Source organism: Rattus norvegicus, chromosome 19 (genome assembly GCF_036323735.1).
Source record: "Rattus norvegicus strain BN/NHsdMcwi chromosome 19, GRCr8, whole genome shotgun sequence".
Taxonomy (NCBI): domain Eukaryota; kingdom Metazoa; phylum Chordata; class Mammalia; order Rodentia; family Muridae; genus Rattus; species Rattus norvegicus.
Genome location: NC_086037.1, coordinates 15,819,682 through 15,844,711, shown reverse-complemented (window position 1 = coordinate 15,844,711; position 25,030 = coordinate 15,819,682). Strand labels below are relative to the sequence as shown.

Genomic DNA, 25,030 nt, shown 5'->3' with positions numbered 1-25,030 from the left:
AATCCAGATCTGGGAAGGTATCTGAATAATACCCCTAAGAAAATAGATACACTCATTAAAGGTTGCATACATTATATATTATATTGCTTTCTTTTTGCATGATTAAAACCCTTCAAGGACATTTAGCTATGTTATAGAAAGTGTTACTTTTAAAACAAAGGACAAAGAGAGAAATTGAGGAGTCACTGAGAGACACTTCCCAGACAGGATCAAGGAAAGACGGCTGAGAGATGCAAGCAGGGGCTGCAATGCTGCTCTTGAGAAGAAAATGTTTTTCTCACTTTACCTTACACTATGCTGTACTGTGTCCGTTTTTTGTGGAAGCGGCTCTCATGCTCTCTGGGTTATGACAAGCATATTGTGATACTAGGAAGAGGGGTGATTTGCTATACAGATATTTTAAGGAGAAGCCTTTGCTTAGTCTCACTTCTTTGCCTAGTCTTGCCTCAGTCGTTCCTGGTATCATGGGAATAACGATCTTATTATATCTTGCCAAAAGGGAAAGTGAGGTAATCCATATTCATGCATATATAAGGGTTATTAAACTTGCAACTGCATGCAGTTGCATCTGCCTTTGCTCTGCATCCCCTGTGTCCTGGTTATTTGTGACTGTACTTGGGCCCCTAACGCACTAGATGTTGACAAGCATCACCCTTCTCACTGTCAGGTTTATTTTCTTTCTTTTTTGAAATCTAAGATGTGGAGGCGTATTACAGCAACAATATGAAATAGCAGGCTGGCATGTATGAAAATTGCTGTGTTTAAGCTAGGTGTGGGGACAAGTCCTCAAAAGGAGCTGTTAAGATGGGAAACACATAATGCATTTGTTGCTGGAATTGAGTTGCCTCAGCTGTGTTGCTCTGCCTGCTCAGTGTCCATTCATCCTCACTCTGTTTCTACAGAGGAACTCAAGGTTTGCCCCAGCCACCTGTGAGCTGTGATATGGGCAGAGAAAGGCCAGGACACAGTGGTGATTTCCCACTCCTCAGTTATGCTGAATTTTCCACTACAGTACTTGTATACACAAGTACAGTGTGGTCAGTTATTATAGATATTTGTCATTTCTTACAGAGGGCAACTATGATTGACTACACCCAATTCCATAAAAAACAAAATTCAGGAAACCTGGCCCTTGGCAGCAATGAATCAAGAAATATCTAGGATGGTGGGGCATGAATTCTGCCAAGCAATGAACTCAGATAGGTGGGGTTGTGAGGAAGATGTATGGTTGAATATCCCAATAGATTAACGTTGTATCATCTTGATTTAATCTAAGGACAAAGAAGTGCAGTATCTCTGATGGCTTTCTTCTAAAACCTTGAAAGGTTCAGTGGGGTTTGACCTCAGTTCTTCATTCTTCTTGCTGGGGCAGCAACACTCAGGGAAGCTTGAGATTACCATAGGCACAGTATTAGGCTAGAAATGCTGAGTAGGTGATACTAAGTTGTTCAGATGGTGATACCCATTTCATTTGTTCTTAACGTGGACCAAAGGAAAGACAGATCAAGATCCTTAGAATAAAAAGATCATTTCCAGTTTTTTTCTACCTTTCCTGAATGAAAGACTGGTTGGTAGAGAATGGTAAAAATTCAAGAATTGGTAGATGATGCTTTGAATGAAGGGTGGGTTTCTGTGCTGGTTTTAGACAGGTTCTCAATTACCCCATCTTGTTCTCTACGTTGCTCATCACGTTCACTTTGAGCTCAAATAAAGCTGCTTCTACTTTCCAAAAGGTAGTCTTACAAAGGGGCCTCCAAGGACTGTGAGGACAGCATTAGCCAATGAGAATTGAGGTGTGTAACCCACAACTATAGCTTTATCTGAAAGACCCTCAGACAGAGGAGACTCTCGCTCCAGTCCTGAGGACAATCACCACCCCATGAACACACAGGACTCAGTCTTGATGTAAAAACAAGAGGTTTACTTTGGGATACCAATGCACTGGGGCTCGACACAGTCCTCACGAGGAGGGATGTAAGGAGCCTCAAACAACAGAAATGTACAGCTTAAACCGTCATTTATGATCACACAGTTTCATTAGCTCAGCTATTTCGGTGCCAAGAATAACTAGGCAGATGTTTCTCGTCCTGGGATAAGGCCGTAACCACATCAATGTAGCTATTTCAATAGGAAGGATTTCTGACTTGATATATGTTTTCTTATCCTGGGGTTCCCAGGACAAGGACCAAGGATATCTGTCTTGGTAGGTGTTTCTCTTCTGGAGTTCCCAGGACAAGGCTATAGTGATGTCAGCCTATAGCACAGCTGCATTCAGTACCAAGGATATCTCACTTCTATAGTGGTCAGTCAGCTTCCCAGAGATGTTTCCTGTCTTGTAATTGCCCTGCAGTAAATATGTTCTATACCCTCTGTTCTTATGGTCGGGCAGCTTCCTAGAGAGTGGGTGGGAATGTGCTTTCTGTACTTTCTGGTCTATTGTCTAACGTCTAGGGGCTAAGCGAGGGCCAGCTTAAAAGATTCTCATGCTTACGAAATGGCTGTACTGATATCAAACGGGGATCTTTCATATCCACTTTCTTCCAAGTCTACCAGCCATCTCAGATTGTTGCTGTAATATGCCTGACAATCAAGGACACAGAAAAATAACTTGATACACAGCAAGGACATGGCAATCATATCCTGTGTCGTTATGTATGTTCTGGATGAGGTTTGTTAAAATGACAATTTGCACAAAGCTTTATATAGGACCCATCAAATTAAGGGTCACTATGCACCGTCATAGCTAAAATGGCCTGGTCAGAAGTGACCACTGGATCACTCTTCTGTAACTTCACATGGGAGGCTTGTGCTTTTTGTGTTTTTTATTTTTGTGTTTTTTTCTTATTTATTTATTTATTTATTTATTTATTTATTTATTTATTGCTTTATATGTTGTCAGGAAGATAGTTCAAGTCATGTATCTGCCCCCAAAATCTGAGCTTTGCCACTAATACTGTAAACAGTATTAGTGTATGCATTCAATGCATTCAATAAAATAACTTGTTTTTTTTTTTTTTTTTTTTTTTTTTAGTATGATAGATGCTTTTGTGTTTTGTGGGGTGATCCATGAAACAGGAGTGAAGATGCTTGTTTCTTACTCTGTCCACTGAGTTATGTCTCTAGGCTTGTCCTACTCCTTTGGCTGCATCCCCCCCCCCACATTTGCTGACTATTTTATTTTTCAGATGAAATCACACGTTATAGCTTAGAGAGGCCTGTAAGCAATCCTACTTTGGTAACTTAAGTGCAAAGAGGAGAGCCCCACACTCAGCCTGAGGGTGCATTCACTTGTGGATCCAATATTTCAGTTTCCTCTCCTAACAGATCACCACATTGTTGCCAGGACCATAATGAATGCAATTCTTTCTCCTAAGGAATCTGGTGGCAACTGTCAAATGTTAAGCACAAAGCTTCAGGTTGTACCTATAACACACACCCACATTGCAACCTACCCTACAGGCTATTTCTGGGTGTGATTTCATGCACCTGCACATGATGAGACAGGAGACCTCTTTGGCTACTTATAGGAACTGGTGTGATTTCTCAGTAATCTTTAATGGGTAATATTGCTGACTGAGGAGAATTTGAGGTAGGATGAAACATTTCTGTGCAGGGATTGGGGAGAAGCACTCATTTAGATACATAGCAATGACTTAGGTTTTTCCAATCAAGCCTAGAGCCAAATTTGGCTTTGGAAGCATGTGGTGCTCAGTGGCTATGCCACAGGGAAGTCCCCTGAAAAGGGCACATCAGCTTTTGCTCAGTACAGGGAGAACATTAGCAAGGAGGCAAAGTCTGTTCTCCATGACATCAGCCGTCCCTTTGTGGACATTCCATTGTCTCCTAGAGAGACCTTGGAATCCCTGTGATGTCACCAGTATTGTTGTGACAACCAATTCCCTACTTTTTCTCTTAGTGTCCAAAGGATATATCCACAGACATGTTTGCCCGTCTTTGTAGGCGCTTTGGGAGAGTTGATGTTGATAGAGAAGAGTCTAGAGTGAAGCAAATGAAACCTAAAGGTAATGATGGACACAGGACATGGGGAATGTGGAGTAAGTTCTGGGCAGTGTATGTTGAGCTTCCTGTCAGGGGTGTGTGTGGGGGTCTTCCGCTGGCCTTTTTAGTAATGGGCCACAACCACTGGAACATCTCCACAGATATTGAATTCCATGATTATCACAATTCATGAAAGTCATTTTCACATCATTAGTTTCTCCATAGCCACATGGAGGATATGGCAATGCCTATGCTATTATTGGGTGAACTTCTAGTCTTTACTTTTACAGTGCATTCGGTATGTTAAATTGATATAATAACACCATAAGTAGTCATGGAGGGTATAACTTTTCTGAATTAAACAGGGCATCAATGTACTTCACTTTCATTGCTTCTTTAAATTCAGTGACTATCTGACAGTAGTAAGAGGGAGAGAATTGTGCTCCTGACATGACCTTATATTCTTAGAACTCCTCTGACTACCTCTGGCTGACGGGGCCAATCTTACCTTCATATATTAGAGGTTCTGTGTGGAAGATATTTTTCTACAGTAGCCAAACTATATGGGGCAGGTAGAGAAAGAGCCTGTAACCTACTGACACTTCTGGGGCATTTGTCATTTCAGTAGGGGTAATTAATAAGTCTGTTGACCATGTCCTCCCCCTACATGACATTTTAATGCAAAGTTATTGGACTAGAGTAACAGTGTAGGATATCTGAGTATCCCTGATCAATCAAGTCATTGTGGATGCTGAATTGATGATCTGACTTCTGAAACCAGAGGGGTGAGGGTCCTGAAACCAGGTTGTAGCCTGCGTACCTGATAATAATCCTGGAGAAGGCATCTCTCTGGTACTTGTAAGCCTGTGTGGGCGGGCATAGGGAACACCTGGCTGCTTACATCTCTTGGTCTCTATATAGTAGTGGGGGAACTGTGATCCACTTAGGAGGCCTCTTACATATAGACCAAACTCCTTGCAGTGACACTGGCTTCCAAGCATGTTCTCCTGTTTGGACCTCACTGTGGTCTGTGTATGCTCTGTGCATTCGCCCCATGCGGGTTCACTTGTGTTCTTCTACCTACAGCGGCCTGCAGACAGATGTCATCCCCTGAAAATATCCTAAACAAGGTGCAGGCCAACGAGGAAGAGGAGAGGCTGAATAGAGAACTGGAGCTAACTACCAAGGAGAGAAATGAGCTGACAGATCGCCTCCTTTATGTGACAGGTGGATCCATGAGCAAGAGGTATGCATTGCTCCAAACAAAGGACCTTGTTCTAAACCTCATCTCCCATAGAGAGGAGATTCAGAACCTGACCCTTACTGAGGAGTGAGTTTGGAAATGGACTCTCTGATTCCGCCTGTTGAAAATCTGAACTTGTGATGTGAGTGAAGAATTCAGGGATAAAGTCACTGGAGCATGAGTTCCCAGTGTACAATTGGAAAGCCCTTGACAGGTGGCAGTTTGCAAGGTTCTAGGTGCTGTGAGTTTGTGGACAGTGTTTGTACTTGCTAGGAAGGTGACTGAATGCTATCATCTCCTGGCAGCACCCTTAGGTGACAGGTCCCACATTGTTCATCTCCATGCTTAACTAGAAGGCCTGAGGCGGGGTTGGGGATTTAGCTCATTGGTAGAGCGCTTGCCTAGGAAGCGCAAGGCCCTGGGTTTGGTCCCCAGCTCCGAAAAAAAGAACAAAAAAAAATTAAAAAAAAAAAAGAAGGCCTGAGGCTCAGGCCTGTTCCTTCTTGTCTGTGTGCCTTAAACACTGAGACAGTAATGGTGCTTACATTTCTACTGATTCCCATTGTGCTCTTTCCATATTTGTCTCTCTTTCTCATTCTCTGAGTCTGTTTACTTTTCTTTTCTTTTTCTTTTTTTTTTTTTTTTGGTTCTTTTTTTCGGAGCTGGAGACCTTACTTTTCTTTTCTTGTGGGTGTGCCCCAGTTTGTGTGTCTCTGTGTGCACAGCTTTGCATGCATATGCACAACCTTTATATGTTTCTCTATCCCTCCACCTTTGGAATTTAGGGGTCTGTTTTTTGACCTCAGGATTTACCTTTATAATAGTTTCATGGAGGTGTAAGTGCTTTATTTTGGAAGCCCCACTTTCAACAGCACAGTTCTTTGCCTGTGTAGTCACATTTGTCTATACATTTGTATGCCTTGGGCAGATTATAAGTTTGTGGCAATATCTGGTCTCATCTCCAGAATTATGTGTACTGTCTGCCTCTAGAATATTAGTTATTCGGCTTGTAGCATTCCACTTGTCAAAACAGGAAAAATGAAATCAGAGGTTTCTGGATGTGTGTGTGTGTGTGTGTGTGTGTGTGTGTGTGTGTGTGTGTGTGTGTGTGTGTGTGGTTGGGTAAGCTCTGGGGCCTAGGCTCTTGACAGCATAACAGGTTTGAATGCAGATCCAGCCCTCCTGATTGAAAAAAGTGAGCCAGGGAACCCTTTATCTGGGTGCTTAGCTTCTGTTGTCCTGGGCACACAATTCCAAGTTTCTGAAGCTGAAGAAGATCCAAATATGTAGAATTTAAAAAGTGTCCTTCCAGGGCTGGGGTAGTACAGGGCACAGCCTGAGTTCATATAATCCTAAACCTCTATGTTCATTGGGTTCTATCTTCCTGGGGCCAGCCCGTACTTCAGGACAAATCCATTTTATGAAGACTTGAAGATAAAGGAGAAAGAGGTCATGTCATTACTGCACAACTTAGACACAAAGAACATTGAACATCGGGAGAAATTTCAGGAGATCAAGAAGGAGATTAACTTCTATCGGTAAGTACTGGTCAGAAGGGCCCATCACTTGTGGAATGGCCATGTCTGCCTCTCTTTGTTCTGGACCGGAGGGTCTGCAGCTCTGGGTCCATCTCTTCTGCTGTTTAAATATCACTGTGCCGTGGGTCTTTTGGACTCAGTTTCAGTTCCATAAGAGACTGTTACTTATCACCACAGTGTCTATGCATCTTTAGAAGGCTCTGGATAGGACTACACTGATTCAGGCATCAGAGTGTTATTAAGCCAACCTGCGGCTCTGGGGTCATACCAGGTTTAACAAAGCTCAATGTGTGGACCACATGGTTAGCATGACCTTCCTTGGTTCTACTGTCCTCTTGTGGTTGTTTACTGCCTACTAATTGATGCTGTCCCGATGCATTGGGCTCTCATGGATAGTTGTAGATCCCTTGTTCTTTTGGACAGACATGGACTCTTATTGGTGCTTGGGTCACAGAAACAATTTATTCTTCCCTGGATTGGCCGTTTGCTGTTTGTGGAGCAGCCTTACATGTATGGAGATGTATTCTATGAAGTCTTTATGGGTATCTGGGTCCTGGTAGAGTTTGTGGGATTTGGCAGTTGGAATGGGAGGAAGAGGCTTCAGGATCTTACTATGCAGAGTGTGTTTCCAGCAACCTGCACAGCCGGCTCCTGATGGACCAGGCATGTATGAAGAAGAAGTTGGTCACATTGAAGCAGGAGAGCAAGGAGGTACAGCGATATTTGTTTGAGTTGAACCGGAAAGATGAAGACGAACAGGAGAAGACCAGCAACCTCCAGACCCAGCAAAATGTGGTAGGAACGAGCAGCTGAGTCAGATTAACAATGTCTGACACCATTTGCCTATTGGATACATCTTTGCTTCCCCTATCATCTTTCTAATCTCCCCACACCCAATCAGTCACCCACTTCATGTGATAGAGTTATTCATTGCTCTGTCTATGCACAAGTATTCTGGGATGTTAACCACTTTTCAGAAACTGAATTATTGGCAATTATACTTCTCTGCCCTTTTTGAAACTGCAGTCCAGAAATGGTGACAGAGGAATAACATATCATATGAGTGCATCTCCCTATCACAGATTGGATGCTATGAAGAGTTTTCAACGAGTTCTTGGTCGTGTGACAAAGGTCATACAGGGGTCATGTTATGGTTGGAAGCACCTTGTAGGGATAAGAACCAAGTGCAAATGGCAAATGAGTCCTGGTCATTGGCTTTGATCTGGGTATAATGTGGCCTTCTCTTTCTTCCTGCACCCCAATTAGGTCTCTCCCCATTTCCCCATTTCTGGTTTGCACTGGTAGAGTCTGAGGAGCAGCTTGTTCTCCCACAGTACTGTGAGGGTTGCTGGTGATGTTCCCAGCCTGCAGAGATATCAGCAATGATTTCAGTGAAAAGATCAGTGCTGTCTGTCCAATGTAGCTGAGGGGACAGAAGGCAGCAACTTGACAGCTGGTATGCATGTCCCCACCAAATCAGTGTCTTAATAGCTGCCTTGTCCTCCCAGGTCTCAGAAACTGCAGGAGACATGGCATAGGACGGATCCCAGGAAGACAGCCCCCTGAGGAATGAGTTTCTCTCTCAGGAGTTCCCTGTGACGACAATCCTCACAGTCAAAGACTTTTTGGGGGAATATTCTTCTCAGATAATTTCCTCAATGTATAGAAACCCTAAATTTATGTATCCGTATGCCAGCCTGTCTCATTGAGGTCTTCCTCCTCTCTCCTACCGACAACACCATTTGAGAGACAACTGAGGGGACTGCCTTGACATCTCACGTCCTAGAGGAGAAACAGCACTACAACTGTGTTTCTAAATGTTCATTAAGAAAATGCTGTTAAGAAATGTTTTTGGTTATGATTTTCATTGAAGTTTTCTTTTTGTTATTTCATAGTTATATATTCTTGTTACTGTTTTTCATTTTTATACCATTTTAGTTGTTCATTTTATGCCTGTTTTTTGTAAATTGTATTCCTTATGAATAAAAATTGATTTGTAACTCTTGACTCTTAGGACCATCTTATTCAAGGGTCCTTTCCCCTCCTGTAGACTTAGAACTGACAGCTGGATATGGATCTTTGCATGGTCCAGTGAATTCAAAGCCACCAAGGGGTACACAGGGTGATAGTGTCTTTTGTGTGGATAATGTGACTTTTTTTATGGACACACACTTTATGATGTAATCACTGACATACTGTATCCATGCTGTCATGTGTTCTGCTCATCCTAGTCTATATCAGTCTACAACACACATTCCTTATTGACTGTGTGCACCAGATATTGAGTAACACACACTCATGCCTGTAGAGCTGCAGAAAAAATGACAACTTACACAAAGGAATATAGAATAATCCTAATCGAGAACCATGTGCCTCAGTTTTTCTTACAATACAGCATTAGTATTAAACCACAAAGATAATGACCATCAACGTCATTTTGGGAAATAGGTTTTTATAGGTGCTGTTTCACTTGATCATTCATATGCTGTGTTTTTTATTGTTGCTGATTATATTTATTTTTATCATTTAACTCAATGGATCTTTTTTTTTCAAATGTATGTCTGGGCCACTCCTGAGTGCATTTCCCTCATGATCCAAAAGAGGGAATAGCATTCCCCATTGTAGATGATTGTTAGGGACCATGTGGTTCTTCTGAGAGAGCAGCAGATGCTCTAACCTGTGAGCCATCACCACAGCTCCTGTAGGTAGCTTTTGTCCTTCCAGGGCATGTGCTGTACTAGGTGGACACGATCACCTCCCATTTAGGAGAGAGATCTCAGGAGATGTGTATGTACAGGTGGTTGAGCAGTGCCTGCTCAATGTGGTAGGCTGCTAGGCAACCAACTGAATCCCAGCCCTGCTCCACCTGCATTCTTCGAGGCAGAGTTTCTATAGCCCAGGATGGTCTAGAATGCATCATCTACCTATGTCTTTTTTCCACTAATGCTAGGATGAGGAGCATATGTCCTCCACACCCTTCTTTCCAAACAATGAACAGGCTCATGGTCTGGTTATCACATGGCCATGAGGGAGGTAAATAACACTCAGCCAAAACAGAGGCGCATTGCCACAGTCACACAGACAGCCTGGACAGATCTGACACGATCAGCACCAGGTTTGACTGCCACTGCATGAAGCAAGGTCCTCCAGTGTTAGGACAACCATTCAAACAGCAGAGAATGAACCTGTTCCCAGCATCCGAGGAGTGGGAGACCCAGAAACCCATGTGTCAATGTGGCCATTTGGAAAATGGAAGAGGGGAGGCAGGGAAGCAGCCAGAACTGGACACAGTTGCAGGGACCCAGGCAAAGAGGGAATATTGGGGCAGAGTCCATGAGATGTCAGTAGGCAACAGGCCAGCTGGGACTAGTGTGGGTACAGGGCTTCTAGTGTGGGTATGAGAGGAGCAAAAGTAGCAATGGTCAGATTCTGATGAAGCATAAAGATGGGAAGGAGCTTAGACCGTCTCAGTGTCATATAGGGACATTATAGACACTGATGGGCAGTATGGGGATTGCAGGGTCCCTTATAGTGGTCTCTGCAGGTGTCAGGGCTCTGTCAGACCTATGACTATCAGGCAGGCTGAGTGCAAGTGAGAGTCACGGGACAGGCCCTGTGTACAGCCTGGTTTGGGGACATTTCCAGGTGCCCCATGGACTGCAAAATAAAGGCAAAGGACACAGGGAAGCCAGCAGTTCCCATGCACAGGACATAAATACTTGTAGACCTTTCTAGAATTTCCATAGACTATCTGTCACTAGTCCTCACTATAGAAGGCACCAGCATTCTGCCCTCTACTTCAATTGGTGAGACAGCTAGTCTAACTCCAGCAGGAAGGCCTCAGGGAAGACAGTAAGAACTCACAGGTGACCTCTTTTACTATTGAAACAGGCTCTTCCTATGGAGCCCAGAGTGACCGTAGGGTCCTAATTCTCCTGCCTCACAGTGACTGTAAATTCAAATCTACCTTCAAGAGCAATTGATTCATAGCACAGGGGGGAAGATCAGATTAAGGCTATCTAAAGGCCCCAGGGTGGTAGGATTACCAGGGTCCTAGTAAGTTTCTCCAGCCTTAATTACAACCTGAGTCAGTCCTGCTGTGTGGGATATCGCCTGCTGCCCAGTGATATCACAACTTGGAATTCTTTGTCAAATATAAGCTGTTATGGGAATGAAGTAGCCACACAATAACCACTGGTCTGGATACTCCTAGGTCAAGAATCCCCTGTTGGACATGCCTTGGACCGCAGCATTTTACATTCCTGATCCTTCTGGCTTTTTAGCAGATTTATAAATACAAAAAAGAAAAATGGGCATAGTAATTTAAGCCTATGATCCCAGTCATGGGAAACTGAGTCAGGGTGATGGAAGACTGTAAGTTCCAGGGCAACCTGTGTTTCAAGAAAAAAAAAAAAAAAGGCATGGTGAAGATTACACTCAAGTAGAAACCAAAAGGCTTTCACATGGGGCCTGCCATCCACTGGTCAGCACTCCCATCGTCACAGCCACAGGGAGACACTGGGGAACATTTCCCACTGTCTCTCTTTGGGATGCAGTCCACCCCACGATTCTATGTGAGGAATGCCCCAAAGGTTGCATCATGTGAGGGACCTAGATAGTTCCAGGATTGGGAGAATTCAGGAGTTTATAATTAGGGATGATCTACAGCTATGGCAAAGCCTTTTCCCTCCACATGGCAGCCCCAGGTTTGGCCCCAACAGTAAAAATAAAATCCCCCCAAAATAATGCCAACAAAATATCACGAAGCCTAAACGTCTGACCAGTCTCCTCAAAAGTGCACAGGAACCTGACTCCACATTTAGGACCCACTATGGCCTCTGTGACCTGTGAGAAGGGATCTAATATGGGAATTAGTACAGTATGACTTATCCTTATGGATATCTTTGGTGACAATCACCACCTGACCCCTGAAAACCCATCTACCTGGGAGGCTCAGCACTCATGTCACCAAAAAAGCCCAGATCCTAGGGCCAGCATGGGCAGGAGGTGAAGAAAGTTTGTCTCTCGTGAACATCAGTTGCTGCTCCTGGCCTGACTCTATCCTCAGGAGACAATGTCGCCCCAGAAAGTGTGGGTGTCAATGGCTCTTCCCAGGCCAAGACTGGGATACTGCTTAAGTTCCACAATGCACAGTAGTGCTCACTCTAGAGCTAAATGTTCTACAGCTAAAAGGGGTGGGTGCTCTGCTGGCCACGCCCCTCCCCAGCAGTGTTTAGTGCACTCTGAGTGGAGCTTCACATGAGAGGGACTTCTTGAGGCTACTCCCGTGGAGAATGGCAGATTCATCAGAACAGGGCACAGGGTGAGTTCAGAGCATAGCTGGGAGGAATTTAGGGGTGTCAAGCCATGACTACGACCAGATCCTGTGCTGACAGGCAGTTGAGCTGGAGAACTGGCATCCAAAGAGTGACTGCCTGAATTCCTCTTAGACCAAAAGCCCTGGATCTGAGCTACTTTGCTGCATTCTCCTGAGCAGGGTCCCAGACGCAGCTCAGAATCGGGGTTGTGCATGGACTTTGGTGCTGGCAGCAGGTGGCTTAGCCACAAAGTGCCCAGCTTTCCCATCTGTGCCCACTCAAACCCCTCTGTCTCATTTAAGTGTGTTTGGTATAGTTTTACACAGGGTATCTTGTAGCAGCACAAACCTGCTTTAACCAACACTGTAAGGTAAAAGCAACCCTGAATTCAAGATCCTCCCACCCCTCTGTCCCAAGTCCTGGAATTAAGACCTCCAGCTGTCACCATTTTACTTCAGCATAGGATCCATCTGTGTTAGAGTGAGCTTTGGAAATACTGGAGTTCCTTAGAATTCAGGTTTCCTTAATTCTTAGCAGGAGTTTTGTGATGATGCTGATGAGAGAGTCAGGAGTTACACTGGGAGAGGTAACAGTCCTGGCAGCCCTGAGTGCACAGTGAAAGTCAAGACAGAAGCCTGCTGATTAGCACCTGAGTGAAAGTGGGAGGATTCAGAGTTCAAGAACAGACTCAGTTACATACCTAAGACCATATTGCAACATTTTTGTTTTATTTTTGGCTTGTTTTCTTTGAGACAAGGTGTTAATTTATAGCCCTGGCTGTCCTGGAACTCACAATGCCTCTACCTCACAATGGATTGAATTAAAGGCATGTGCCAACATGCACTGCCACTAAATAATTTTTAATTAAACTTTCGGGCAAAATCCAGTAATCCCAGTGCTTAAGAGGCCGAGGCAGGGAGATATCTGGTTTCCTGACAAGTCTGGTCTACAGAGAGCATATCAGAACTGCCAGGGCCGAACAGAGAAACCCTGTCTCAAAAAATAAACAACAAAATGTGTTTTGTTTTTTTTTAAAGAAAAGAGGACGGGGTGGGGGGGTTTGGGGATTTAGCTCAGTGGTAGAGCGCTTGCCTAGGAAGCCCAAGGCCCTGGGTTCGGTCCCCAGCTCCGGAAAAAAAAAAAATAGGAACGATTTGTCAGAGAATTAGAGGCAGAGATCCAAAAGATATTGGGCAGTTCGGAGTCTAGCTTCTGAGATGAAACTGGACACCCTGGTGTTAGGGTGGGGATTCTCATCTTGGACTGGTAGACAGAGGGTGGCTTCAGGGATGGAAGGCTCAGTCAGTCATTAGTCAGGATTCTCAATCAAGAGGGTGTTGTAAGATCCAAAATGTGTGAGCAGTGTTCTGCATGAGACTAGAAGAACCCGCCTACCCATACAAAACAGCCAATGAAGAGTAATCACAAGCATACCTCTGGAGGTCCATGGAGAGGTTAACGTCCACCTTAGTGTGGATTATTCAGAGCACAGGTGGAGAGGAGTAGAAGAGCTGATGGTGGCTGAGGCAGGAGAGGAGTTCGGGTGTGAATTTGAGCCAGTAAAACGAAGCTTGGAGGTCGGGCAGAGCAATGAGAGGTCTAACAGCATAGCTGTTGAGATCCTTCAGATTAATTTGTCTTAAGAGCCTCATGCCATAGCCAAAGACAGGAATAGATCTGACTATTGAGTGGCTGGGCTCAAATAGCCCAACAGGTTTGGCCTTGCCTCTGTGGGATTCCAAGTCTCTCCCTTTAGACACAGCCATGGTGAAGGTGTAGTAGTAAAGGTGCAGTTTGCTTTGCAATGCTTGGCTTATGGTGTTGAGTACTTCATGCTCCACAGAGCTAGGGAATGTCCTAGAAGCCAGGGAGGCTGAGCCATGAGGAAGACAGGTCTCTGGGAGAGAGAAATGATAACCAAATTCACTAAGAACTTCCTGAATCACAGTGTCTGTTAACCATATATTTTATTTACTTATTTTATGGGCCTGAGTGTTTCACCTAATAAATGCTTGTGCACCATGTGGTATGTGTGGTGCCCGTGAAGTCCAGACTGATTCCCTAGAATTGCAATTACAGGTTAATAGGAGCCACCATGTGGACACTGGGAACTGAACCTTGGTCTTCTGCTCTTAGCCACTAAACCAACCATCTCTTCAGCACCACCCCCCAATTGTATAGTCATTAAGATTTAACCATTTGGCCTTCAGTATTTGAATTAATACAGATGTGACAAGAGTTATAGTTAACATGGTGGTTCAGGTATAGACAGGCAGGCATCTCATTGTATACAAAATATGAATCCTTCCTTCCTTCCTTCCTTCCTTCCTTTCTTTCTTTCACTTCTTTCTTTCTTTCTTTCTTTCTTTCTTTCTTTCTTTCTCTTTTTGTTTTACTCTCGGAGACAGTGTTGTTTTTTGTGTAGCTGACCTGGAATTAGCTCTGTAGAGGAAGCTGGCCTAGAATTCAGAAATCTGTCTGCCTCTGCCTCCCAAGTGTTAGGATCAAAGGCCTGTGCCACCACCACCACACATCCTTCTGTTTAAAGGAAAAATGTAGTCTTACAGGTCAGCATGAGTTTAGCACCGGTATAGACATTTTCCTAGGCCTCAGGAGTCTAGAGATCATGAAGGATTTGCTGCCTTCCCCTTTAGCCCTGGCTAACTATGAGAGCTCCACACACATGGGTGTTTGCTTCATTAGAGTCTGGAGGATGAGGGTCACAGGCTGAGGTAACTGTGTAGAGCAAAGGATGCCTGGTGAAGGTCAAGTGGGTAAAATGCTGAAATGCTAAGGGAAGAGGCCTATGGTTGGCGCCTCCTACACCTGAGACTTCCAACCCAGAAAAGCAGGGGGTAGAGAGTGAGGATGCAGAGTGCACACAGGTCAGGTAAAGGCCATGTTCCTGAAGCCTCCATGAGTGGTGGACAGGCTCTGGGGCACCATGAGGGACATCAGGAGCTTCTGAACTTTGTAGAATAACAGGGTTCCATGTTACCTCACATGCCCACGTTTTGCCCCCTGCTACAGGGAGAAGCCAACACCAGAGTCTTCCAGCTCCCAGCCCTGCTTTTGCCATGTAGGTTTATCCAGAAAGAGCTTGGAAGTCCCTGGACCTGGAGTCTCAGGTGGTTGTGAGCCAACTGACCCGGGTGCTGGAGACTGAACTCAAGTCTTCTGCAAGAACAGCAAAGACCTGTGCGCTGCCTGGCCAGCCAGGGCTGTGAAATGGTGTTTATTTTCATCTGAACAAGCCCAACAACAGTTTAGGTCCCTAGAAGCCACATGAACCTGGATGCAGTAGTGTCTGTCATCCAGCCCTTCCCACAGGGAGATAGGAGCCTAAAGTGGACAGTCTCTAGGATTAGTGGGAAGGGCTAGCCTAGCATACACAGCCATGGACGAGAGGTAGAAGGTGAGGACCTGTGCTCAGGTTGTCCCTGACCTTTACACAGGCACACACACACCTGTACTCACAGAAACGCTATACATACATACGTGAAAAAGGAAATAAAAACAAACAACATTGAAAATGCAATATACTGGGGCTGGAGGGAAGGCTCAGTGTTTAAGACCACTGACTGCTCTTCCAGAGGATCTGAGTTCAATCCCCAGCAACCACACATTGTGTCTCATAACCATTTCTACTCTCATATACTACCCTTTACTGTTGTGTCTGAAAACAGGGACAGCGTACTCAGATGGACAAAATAAATAGTTTTTTAAAATCCTTTTCTTAAAAAAAAAAACTCTTCTGTGACACATGCTCATTGTGTGATTCCAAATGTTGCTAAGTCAGTAAAGTCCTATTGCTACATGGTGCACCAGTTGTGTCAGCCTTGGTAGTAGAGTGGCACAGTTGAAAAGTTGCTGGTCACAGTGACCAGGCAGCCTAGAAAGCTAACCATGTGCAGAGAAGGCTGTCCTGTGTCCTAGTCCTCTACCCCACACTGCCCCTCATCCCTACGAACAGAGCAAAAAGAACAGATGAGGAATGTTCCAGGATTCTTTCCTCTTTGATTGCCTTACTAACCTAGCCCTGTGCTACATGTAACCTTGTCACATCCTCTGTCCCATCCCTAAGCCCTCATACCTGTCAGATAAGACAGGGATCTTGCTTTGGGGGGAAGCTCTGGTCCCTCTCTGTCCTAACAGGCTCTGAGCCATTGCTGAAAGAGAATCATCTGAGGATTGAGGGACGTCCATAGCCCTTGCTCTGACTTCCAGGAAGGTTTGAGGAAGGTGGTCCTCTTCCTGTGGTTCCTCTAGTAGGAGCAGCCCACACTTGGGCCCAGCTCCCACTGTCAGAAAAAGCCGGGTGGCTCTGGTCTTTGCACAGCTCTCCAGCTGAATGAACAGTGCATCTCTCCTCTCTCTCTTGCAGGAAGTCTCCAGTCTCTGGTGCAGGTGCTGTTCCCAAGACAAAGAAAAGGAAAGTGCTAAGTGAGTGTTCCCAGGATCCTTTAATACATTGTATGCATTGTCTTCATTAATGTTTCTGTATAATTTTTTATTCCATGTGTATTGATCTCCTTGTAGGGGTGTGTATGCCAAAGCATGAGTGTTGAAGGTGGAGGAAAATCCATGGAAGTCTCTTTATCCTACCGTGCGGGGTCCCAGGCTCTGCTCTGGGTCATTGAGCTTCTTTACAAAGAGCTTTCATGCTGAATTTCTTGCTGGCTCTGATTTCAGGGAGAGCATCTCATAGAGCCCAGACTGGCCAGTAAACTACTGATCATCCTACCTCATGCATTGCCATCTACTTCATGAAAGGTTGAGTTATTGACATGAGAAACTGGGGATGGGCAGAGGTGCATGGCGGAAGCTATCTCTGCTCAGTGGCATGCCTTTGGGGACTGATAGTTTTCATCACTGAGGTGTCATTTGAGTGCAGTGCTCCTCTGGAGAGAAGGAGTTTCTTTTGCCAGGGCATCAAGACAGGACTTGAAGGTGGAGGTCTGGAGGCCAGGCCTGCATTCCTCTTCAGAAGCTGCAGTCCCCACTCAGGACAGTGCTTTAGCACAGGGTCACATATCCAGTTCTACCCTGAGACCTGCTGAGTCACATGCAGTTTGTGCTGAGAAGCAAACTGGGGTCTCCTGCAAGGGCAGTGAGTTCCTCTCAACCACTTACTCATGCTTTCCTTAATTGTACACTCGAAGTGGGGCGGGCATGACACATGTGGGGGTCAAACACAAATCAGGGGAATTTTTTCTCTTTTTGTATCGGAGAGGGCCTGAGGATCAAACTCAAGCCCTCAGGATTGACAGTGATGCCTGGTCCTGGTGCGTTCAGGGTAGGGATGAGGGTTTAGTCCTAGGGATGGAGCCCAGGACCTCACATACGCTAGGCAAGTGCCTAATCACTGAGCTACATCCCCAGCAGATGTTGGTTGCAAGAGAACTTGGGCCCTCACCATGCCAAAGGAGCACTCTATCACTTAGTGGCCCCAGCCTGGTAGTCTTGTTTGTAACCTCTGCTGTGTTTGCATGCTGCCTGAGCTTATTAATATAGCCACATCCTCAGGGTGACAAAAACTTCATGGAGACTCCCACTGTCAGATACCTGAAGACAGGTTTCAAAGAGAACAGGTAACCAGTGCAGAAGTCTCCCAGTGTTCGTGTGAAGTACATGGAATATAAGTCCTAGATGACAGAATGCTCAGAACACTGGTGTCCCCACTGTTGGAAGTAACCAGGACCACAGATCCCAGTCTTTCATCACACCTGAAGACCCCTACCTGGCATGGTGGCACGTACTTCTCATCCCAGCACTTGGGAGGCTTAGTCAGGATAATCTCCTGAGAACAGGAATAGGAGGACAGCCTGGCCAACCCATCAGGTGTTACCTGCAGGTCTAGTTCCAGACATAATCCTAGCATGCAGTCATCCCCGGCCATGCAGGGAAAGCATCATGGCACACCAGGAAGCCAGTGAGGCCCATGTTGCTTGACTGGGCAGCTACTTATTAGCCATAAGGACTAGGGCTCAGAGTGCCCAGAGGCTGTGAGACTGAGGGTTTCAAGGACCCAGCAGCAGGCCAGATGGTCTCAGCCTGGACTCGATACTGAAGAAGGAAGGAGCCCTGAGTCCTGGGCCAAAGCTGTTAGTAGCCCCATGACCTGGGCTGCTGGTGGCTGCTGGGGTCAGGAGCAGTGTCTTGGTGGGGTCCTACTGTGGTGAGAGAGAGCAGCAGAACTTCTGGAGGACAGAGAGGGAGCAAAATAGAATGGGAAACCAGTATAGAGATCTCAGAGTGTTTGTGTGAAGCAGAGCTAGGAAGTGGGTTGCAGGGGCAGGGGAGCAGCAGGCTGTGCCTGTAGAGATGAGTCAGCCCAAGGGCGGAGTTGTCACAGCCCAGCAGGGGAGGGGCTCCTGTCCTTCCAGGACAGTCTCCATTAGAGACTGAAGGGCTGGGCCTGAGAGGCAAGGGGAATTAGGGATGAGGGAGAGACTGGAGAGATGTGGGAAAAGAATGCACCTAGGAGTGAAGCAGGGCCCCCAATGTGGGATGGCTGAGGCCAGACAGAGTTGGATGTTGCTGATCCTACATTAGGCCAGGCCAGAGGGCCCAAGCTCCAGCAGCCAGAAAGGAAGCCAAAGTGTCTGAGGAGGCCTGCATCAGATTGAGTCTCATGAGGGTCCCACCAATAGCCAAGGCAGGATTTGTTGAAAGCAAGGTTGTGGGTATAATTGTTCTCACCTCGGAAGGGAATAGGTGGCCATGGCTCTCACAGGTACTGATGGTGCAGGGACAGGAGACCTATGGACTGACCTTACTGCCACAGGGTGGCTGAAGGCTCTTGTTGCCTTCAGTTTGTGGTTGTATTAACCTGGTAGCTTCATTTCTTGAGAAGCTTGGGTGGATGAGGTGTAGAGGAAGAAGGTCCAGCTGAGAGGAGGGATCCAGAGTGTTCCATGGTTGGCAAACAGGTTCTGAGATCTGGCCTGTGCACTCAGGCCAGTGTAACTGTCTGTCTTAGCTGCAGGCTCAAGAGGGTTGAACTGAACTCGGATCAAACACCACATGTGCCCTGTGTTTTCCAAGCTTTCTCATGGTTGCAAGCTCTGGGCGAACTCACATGGACTCTTCCATCATTCCCTGAGCTCTAGGTGACTCGGATGGATCATGGAGATATCTCTAAGCCTATGCCAGCACAGCAGTGACATCATGGCAGTGTCCTCTAGGGTTCCAGGACTGGATCTTTTTTTTCTTTCTCTGCTGATATAAGGAATAAGACATCCTATAAAACAGCGCCAAGCTTTCCTAGAGTTGAAGCCCAGAACACACAAGACTCCCCCAGGGATGGGCCCATCCAAGAAGGTGTGGGATGTTTTGTGGCTTAGGTTGTTTCACGGTGAGTAAGAAGTGTCTAAGACGCACACATGTAGCTGCTTGGGAGCTGGGGAGGTCATGGGACCCCCTAGATCTGATTCTGCAGATGACTGTGAACATCCATGTGCTGGGATCTGAACTCTGGTCCTCAATCACTGAGCCATCCCACTGGCCCCTGGCTGTCCCTTCCTAGAATGTTTCTGTATTTCCTCCTACTTGATGCCTTGATGCTGGCTCCTAGCCCAATGGCCTACATACCAGATGAATTCTATAAATGTCTTATAAACACTAAGTATCCTGTGAAGGGTACTAGTGCCCTGTTCATAACAGGAAGGCTGAGGAATCCAGTCTGCAACAAAGAGAAGGCCGGGTGCTTTTCCTGTCATTCAGCATGAAGGGCCAGTCCTGCTTTTCACTGCAGGGTCCTGGTTATGCTCTGGGTCTTCCTGGTGCAGCAGTCCTGTTCTGTGACAAACGATGTGTCTCCTGCAGGAGGAAGACTGGTCGAGTCACAGTACCTGCAATATGACAAGAAAACAAAAAAGGTGATGAAGTCCTTGACTCCCAGAACCACAGGAAGTGGGTTAGGTGGAGGGCAAGTAGGGAGACAGCTTAATCCTGAAGGACACTGTTGGGACCTTTGCCAGGTACCTCTGTGACATCCAGACTTGGACACAGGGATGAGTCTGGGTATCTAACATCAGCATATGTCAGTCTCCATGGTCTACAGCCCCTGCACCTCTTCACTGCTCCTCTGGCTTTGGGGACCTCTATTTTGCCAAGCCTTTTCTTCAGGACCATCCCCTGGATCATCCAGGTGGCTCCTAACAGACAGGCACTGACAGCAGACATTTGGTATGGATCACAGGCGAAATTGTCATGGGGCTTTGTGCCATCCTACCCAGAATGCTGTGAAAGGCCCCACTTTGGTGGTGTTCACTTCTGGAATGCCCTGTGTGATAGTTTCAGCTGTGAATAACAAGGATAGCAGTTTCTACTGCTGCCCACACAGGCCTCCAGCACCCTGAAAGCTGCCGTGCTCACCTAGAAGGGAAGCACATTCAGGACAGGGAGAGCCCTGAGGAGCTCAGTCAGCTTCCTGGTCATCCTGCAGGGACACCTCACCCCTGCAGTGTGTGGTCATCCCCGAAGTGATGCCTCACCCCTGCAGTGTGTGGTCATCCCCGCAGTGACACCTCACCCCTGCAGTGTGTGGTCATCCCCGCAGGGACACCTCACCCCTGAAGTGTGTGGTCATCCCCGCAGTGACACCTCACCCCTGCAGTGTGTGGTCATCCCCGCAGTGACTCCTCACCCCTGCAGTGTGTGGTCATCCCTGCAGTGACAACTCAACCCTGCAGTGTGTGGTCATCCCCGCAGTGACACCTCATCCCTGCAGTGTGTGGTCATCCCTGCAGTGACTCCTCACCCCTGCAGTGTGTGGTCATCCCTGCAGTGATGCCTCACCCCTGCAGTGTGTGGTCATCCCTGCAGTGATGCCTCACCCCTGCAGTGTGTGGTCATCCCTGCAGTGACTCCTCACTCCTGCAGTGTGTGGTCATCCCTGCAGTGATGCCTCACCCCTGCAGTGTGTGGTCATCCCCGCAGTGACACCTCACCCCTGCACTGTGTGGTCATCCCTGCAGTGACTCCTCACTCCTGCAGTGTGTGGTCATCCCTGCAGTGATGCCTCACCCCTGCAGTGTGTGGTCATCCCCGCAGTGACACCTCACCCCTGCACTGTGTGGTCATCCCTGCAGTGATGCCTTACCCCTGCAGTGCAGACCTTTGGGCCTGTGGCCTTCAGGTTCCGGATTATCTGTTAAACTCAGGTCATAATCAGAATGTTTTGTGTTCAGCCTCTGCCTGGACTGTACTCCAAGAAGAGTTCAAGGGTTTCTGTGGCAACATCTAGCTATCAAGCCTTAGCAAAAGGATTCTCACATCACCCTGCAGCCAGATTCCCATAGTCATCCCTAGTCCATTTAAGCTGCTGCTGAAGATGCCTTGAAGGCATAGCCACAGCGACCCCGTGTGTTCAGAGGTGATGTTTTCGTTCAGGAACCTGATGCTGAGTCTTCTCCTAACCCAGCAGGTGGTCCCTGCATCAGGCTGGAGTCTTGAGTTTCTGTGTTGTCCTGATACCACTTGCTGTGTTCTCCTGGGGCAGAATGGATCTCAGAAGGTCTGGGCCAGTCTCACTGGTTGAGGATTCTTGCAAGGCCTCATCTCCAATTCCTGAGGGAAGGTGTAGGTTAGGAGAATGCCTGGATTTGAAATTCAGTTTTTTCAGATTTCAGGATTGGATGAGGGGTACTCAGCATGTGCATGTGTCCATGTCTCTATGCATGCACATGCAGGCCAGGGATGGACACCAGCAACCTTCCTCAGTCACCCTATGCCTCTCACACAAAGGAGCTCTCACACAGAAGCTGTGACTCACAGATGAGGCTGGTCAGGCTTAGAGTCCCAGAGATTCTTCTGCTGTTCTTCAAAACTTTGAATGTGTGTGTGTGTGTGTGTGTGTGTGTGTGTGTGTGTGTGTGAGAGAGAGAGAGAGAGAGAGAGAGAGAGAGAGAGAGAGAGAGAGGTTCTACCAGTTTCTACAACCATGCATGCACATATGGATGCCAGAGGGAAATATCCGGTGTCTTCCTTTTTGAACAGGGTCCTAATCAACCATCAGGTCTCTATATCTTAATATCTCGCAGGGGTCCCAGCGTGAGCATTGCCAGGGCATACACATGCTTGGCTGTCAGGCAGGCAAGAGGCAGAGATCTTGTTCTATTTTTCATGGTTAATGCTCTTAGTGCCCTTGAGGGCCTAGCTGACACCGGCCTGGAGACTGCTGGATCTGATGCTGGCCTAGACAGCCAGGGCTATTGATGATGGATGTCCAAAGTGGCCCTCATTCTTGGCAAACTTCTCTCTTCTAGTCTAAATGTGCTTGGGTGTTTAATGCAAGGACTGGGTTGTAGTTTTCCTCTTCCATCCTGCTGCCTCCTTGTTTTCTCCAGCGGGTCACCTGCCCTAGTGAGGAAAGAGAAGTGTGTGAACCACAGCACCACCCTCCCATGCTTCTGCTTGCTGGTCTGTGGTATCTGTTGATAGAGAACCGTTCCTGTGGCGGTCGGTCCTGTTGCTGTTTGTGAGTTTTGAGGATTTACGCCAGTGTAGTAATGTGCATAGTCATCCTGGGAAACACCACAGGAAGTTGGTCCCCAGGTTTCAGCACACAGAAGCACAGGCCAGAAGAGATGCCCAGGTGTTGAAGGAGGTCCGGTAGATGTGCTATTCGTTTCCTGTGTCTGATGCATGATTGTCCCTTGCTTAATAAAATGTATACACAAAACTCTTTAAGTGTCCCACTGACCTCTGAGAAAGAACATCAGTGGGAAGATGGCTTTGAACTCTTAACTCCCTGTTCCTGTCCTCATAACAGGTTTCTGTAGCAACCAAAGGAGAGAAGCCACCTGAGAGAAGGAAGTCCAAGACAGTGCCTAGGAGCAGAAGTAGGGTCTGGCTGTAGAGGGGACAAGTGGCTGGCTATAGGGACTCTAGGATCAGAAAAGAGGCTGTCTGGCATCTCCCACAGCAACGAAGACAGTGACGCATAGTCATGCTCAAAGGCCAGTCTGATCCAGACTGTCCCTCATTTCCCAGGTGATTATAGATGGTGTCAGGTAGCAGTTGAAAACTGGCCATCAGGGCATGATTCAAGTGTTTATTAAGGTATCATGGCATCAAGGGTTTATGAGGGAATAGCCATATGTACACAGAACGACTTGCAGATCCAGAGAGCAGGGAGGGAATAGTCAGGAGCTCCTGCTTGCTGCTGCCTTAGGGGTTCTACAGAAATCCCAGTGGCACTTGGGAAGTGGAGGCAATATCAATTAGGGATTGTGGCCACATGGGGAGATTGAGGCCAGCCATGTGCTGTGGCATCAGAACACTGACCAGCGATGACAAAATGGAACATAAAACACTGGTTTCTCAGCTTTGATACTGCTGACTGCTGACGTGGCCAGGGGCCATCCGGTTCACCAAAGGCTCAGCCAACAGTTGTCTCTCCACTCAACAAAAGTCAAAGAGTGGCCCAGCTCCACAACCAAATGTGTGCCCACATTGCAATGGCTCTGGTACTGTTACACCTCAGCTGCGGAGATCTCAGGATCCATGAGTGTCCAGCACGCACACACCCGAAAGAGACAGTCTTAGGGGTCTTAGGCAGCACTCAGGGTGGTGAGCCACTGCCTCACGGCTCAACGGCCCTGACCTTGGCATTGTTTGGGCACAAGAGAGCAAAGTGATGGGGACAGACAACCTGCAGTCTACCATGCTGGAAGGGCATGACTAACACTGATTGATCACATTCATGTGACTACTGAAGCTTTTCCTGCTCTCTGTAGTGGTGACCTTACAGAAACCATTCACACCCGGTTTAGACTGTATTAAAGTAGCCACCATTTCAGGGTTCCCTGCAAGGTGCCATGGGACAGTAGTAGCATGAGTCTGCATGTATCTCGACAGTTTTCACTAGGGACTACACACACACACACACACACACACACACACTTTACTGACATGGTGCACATTCTTTGCACACAGAAGAAAGTGAGTAGTAGTGAAAACACACCAATCATGGAATTGATGGAGGGAGCTGTGGGCGGAAGCTGGGGTTTAGAGTTACTTAAAGGCCCTATGCAGGCTCTCCTTTTGTTGGAGGAGAAACTTCAAGTGCAATGTGGTTCTTTATTTTCTTTCTCTAAAGCACAGAGGGCTAGGGTGGAACACAGGGCTTTGAGCATGTTCGGCAAGTACAGTCATGCAGAATTAAATCCTAGGGTTGGAACCTATTATCTTCTACAGAATTACAGAGCTGCCTGGATGAAGACTCTCAGCTGAAAATGTGGACATCTCAAGACAGGCACTGACAATGGCTGTCAGACTTGACTGAAGACTGGAAATGTTTTGCTATCTCACAGGAAAAGAAGGCCCCTCCCACTACACTGTACTCTAAGGACATTTCATTCAGGATAGGATGACATGAACTATTGTCTCAGGTCACAGATGTCAGCACAAAGTATCCAAGGTGTTGTATGCCAATGGTAGCATTAACAGGACAAAGCACACAGTGTCATGAAGACATAAATCATGAGTTTGTGTAGCAAGACCCAGGCCTCTTCCAGGTTCTTAGATAGTAACTGAGAACCTCAATACGGTAGTGATGTGATAGTGTGGTGTGAGTCTAGTTACAACTAGTTTCTATTGTGACACAGATGACTCTTTTTGTGTCATGGTCAGCTTATAATGAATGACTAGACCTAAGCATGAGAGTAACCAAATACTACATTGCTTCTCTAGCTGCTGAGCTTTTAAAAGCCCTGGGGTGACAGCAAGCTTTTGTGGACATATTGGATTGGTTCTTCTGTACTTTAACTCTCTGAGTCACCTCCACTCTCAGCAAGTTAGATCAATTCCACAAATTGGAAATCAGTCACCTGGAAAAAATACATTCTCAATAAGATCCCAGTTTGGCCATGGAAATAGGGTAGCTTGAACTGTCCCACCTAGGTTCTGCGCTTCCACAGGCCTGC

General features: G+C 46.7%; 1 protein-coding gene across 1 annotated transcript; it reads left to right on the top strand.

The window, feature by feature from the left end:
• Nucleotides 1-3,937: 3,937 nt before the first annotated feature.
• On the top strand, nt 3,938-8,115 carry LOC134483160 (disks large homolog 5-like). The gene is made up of 4 exons (XM_063278417.1): nt 3,938-4,022; nt 5,086-5,245; nt 6,637-6,780; nt 7,413-8,115. Exons 1-4 carry the CDS (start codon nt 3,941-3,943, stop codon nt 7,591-7,593), a joined length of 567 nt encoding a protein of 188 aa, XP_063134487.1. The 5' UTR covers nt 3,938-3,940; the 3' UTR covers nt 7,594-8,115.
• The last annotated feature ends 16,915 nt before the right edge of the window (nt 8,116-25,030 follow it).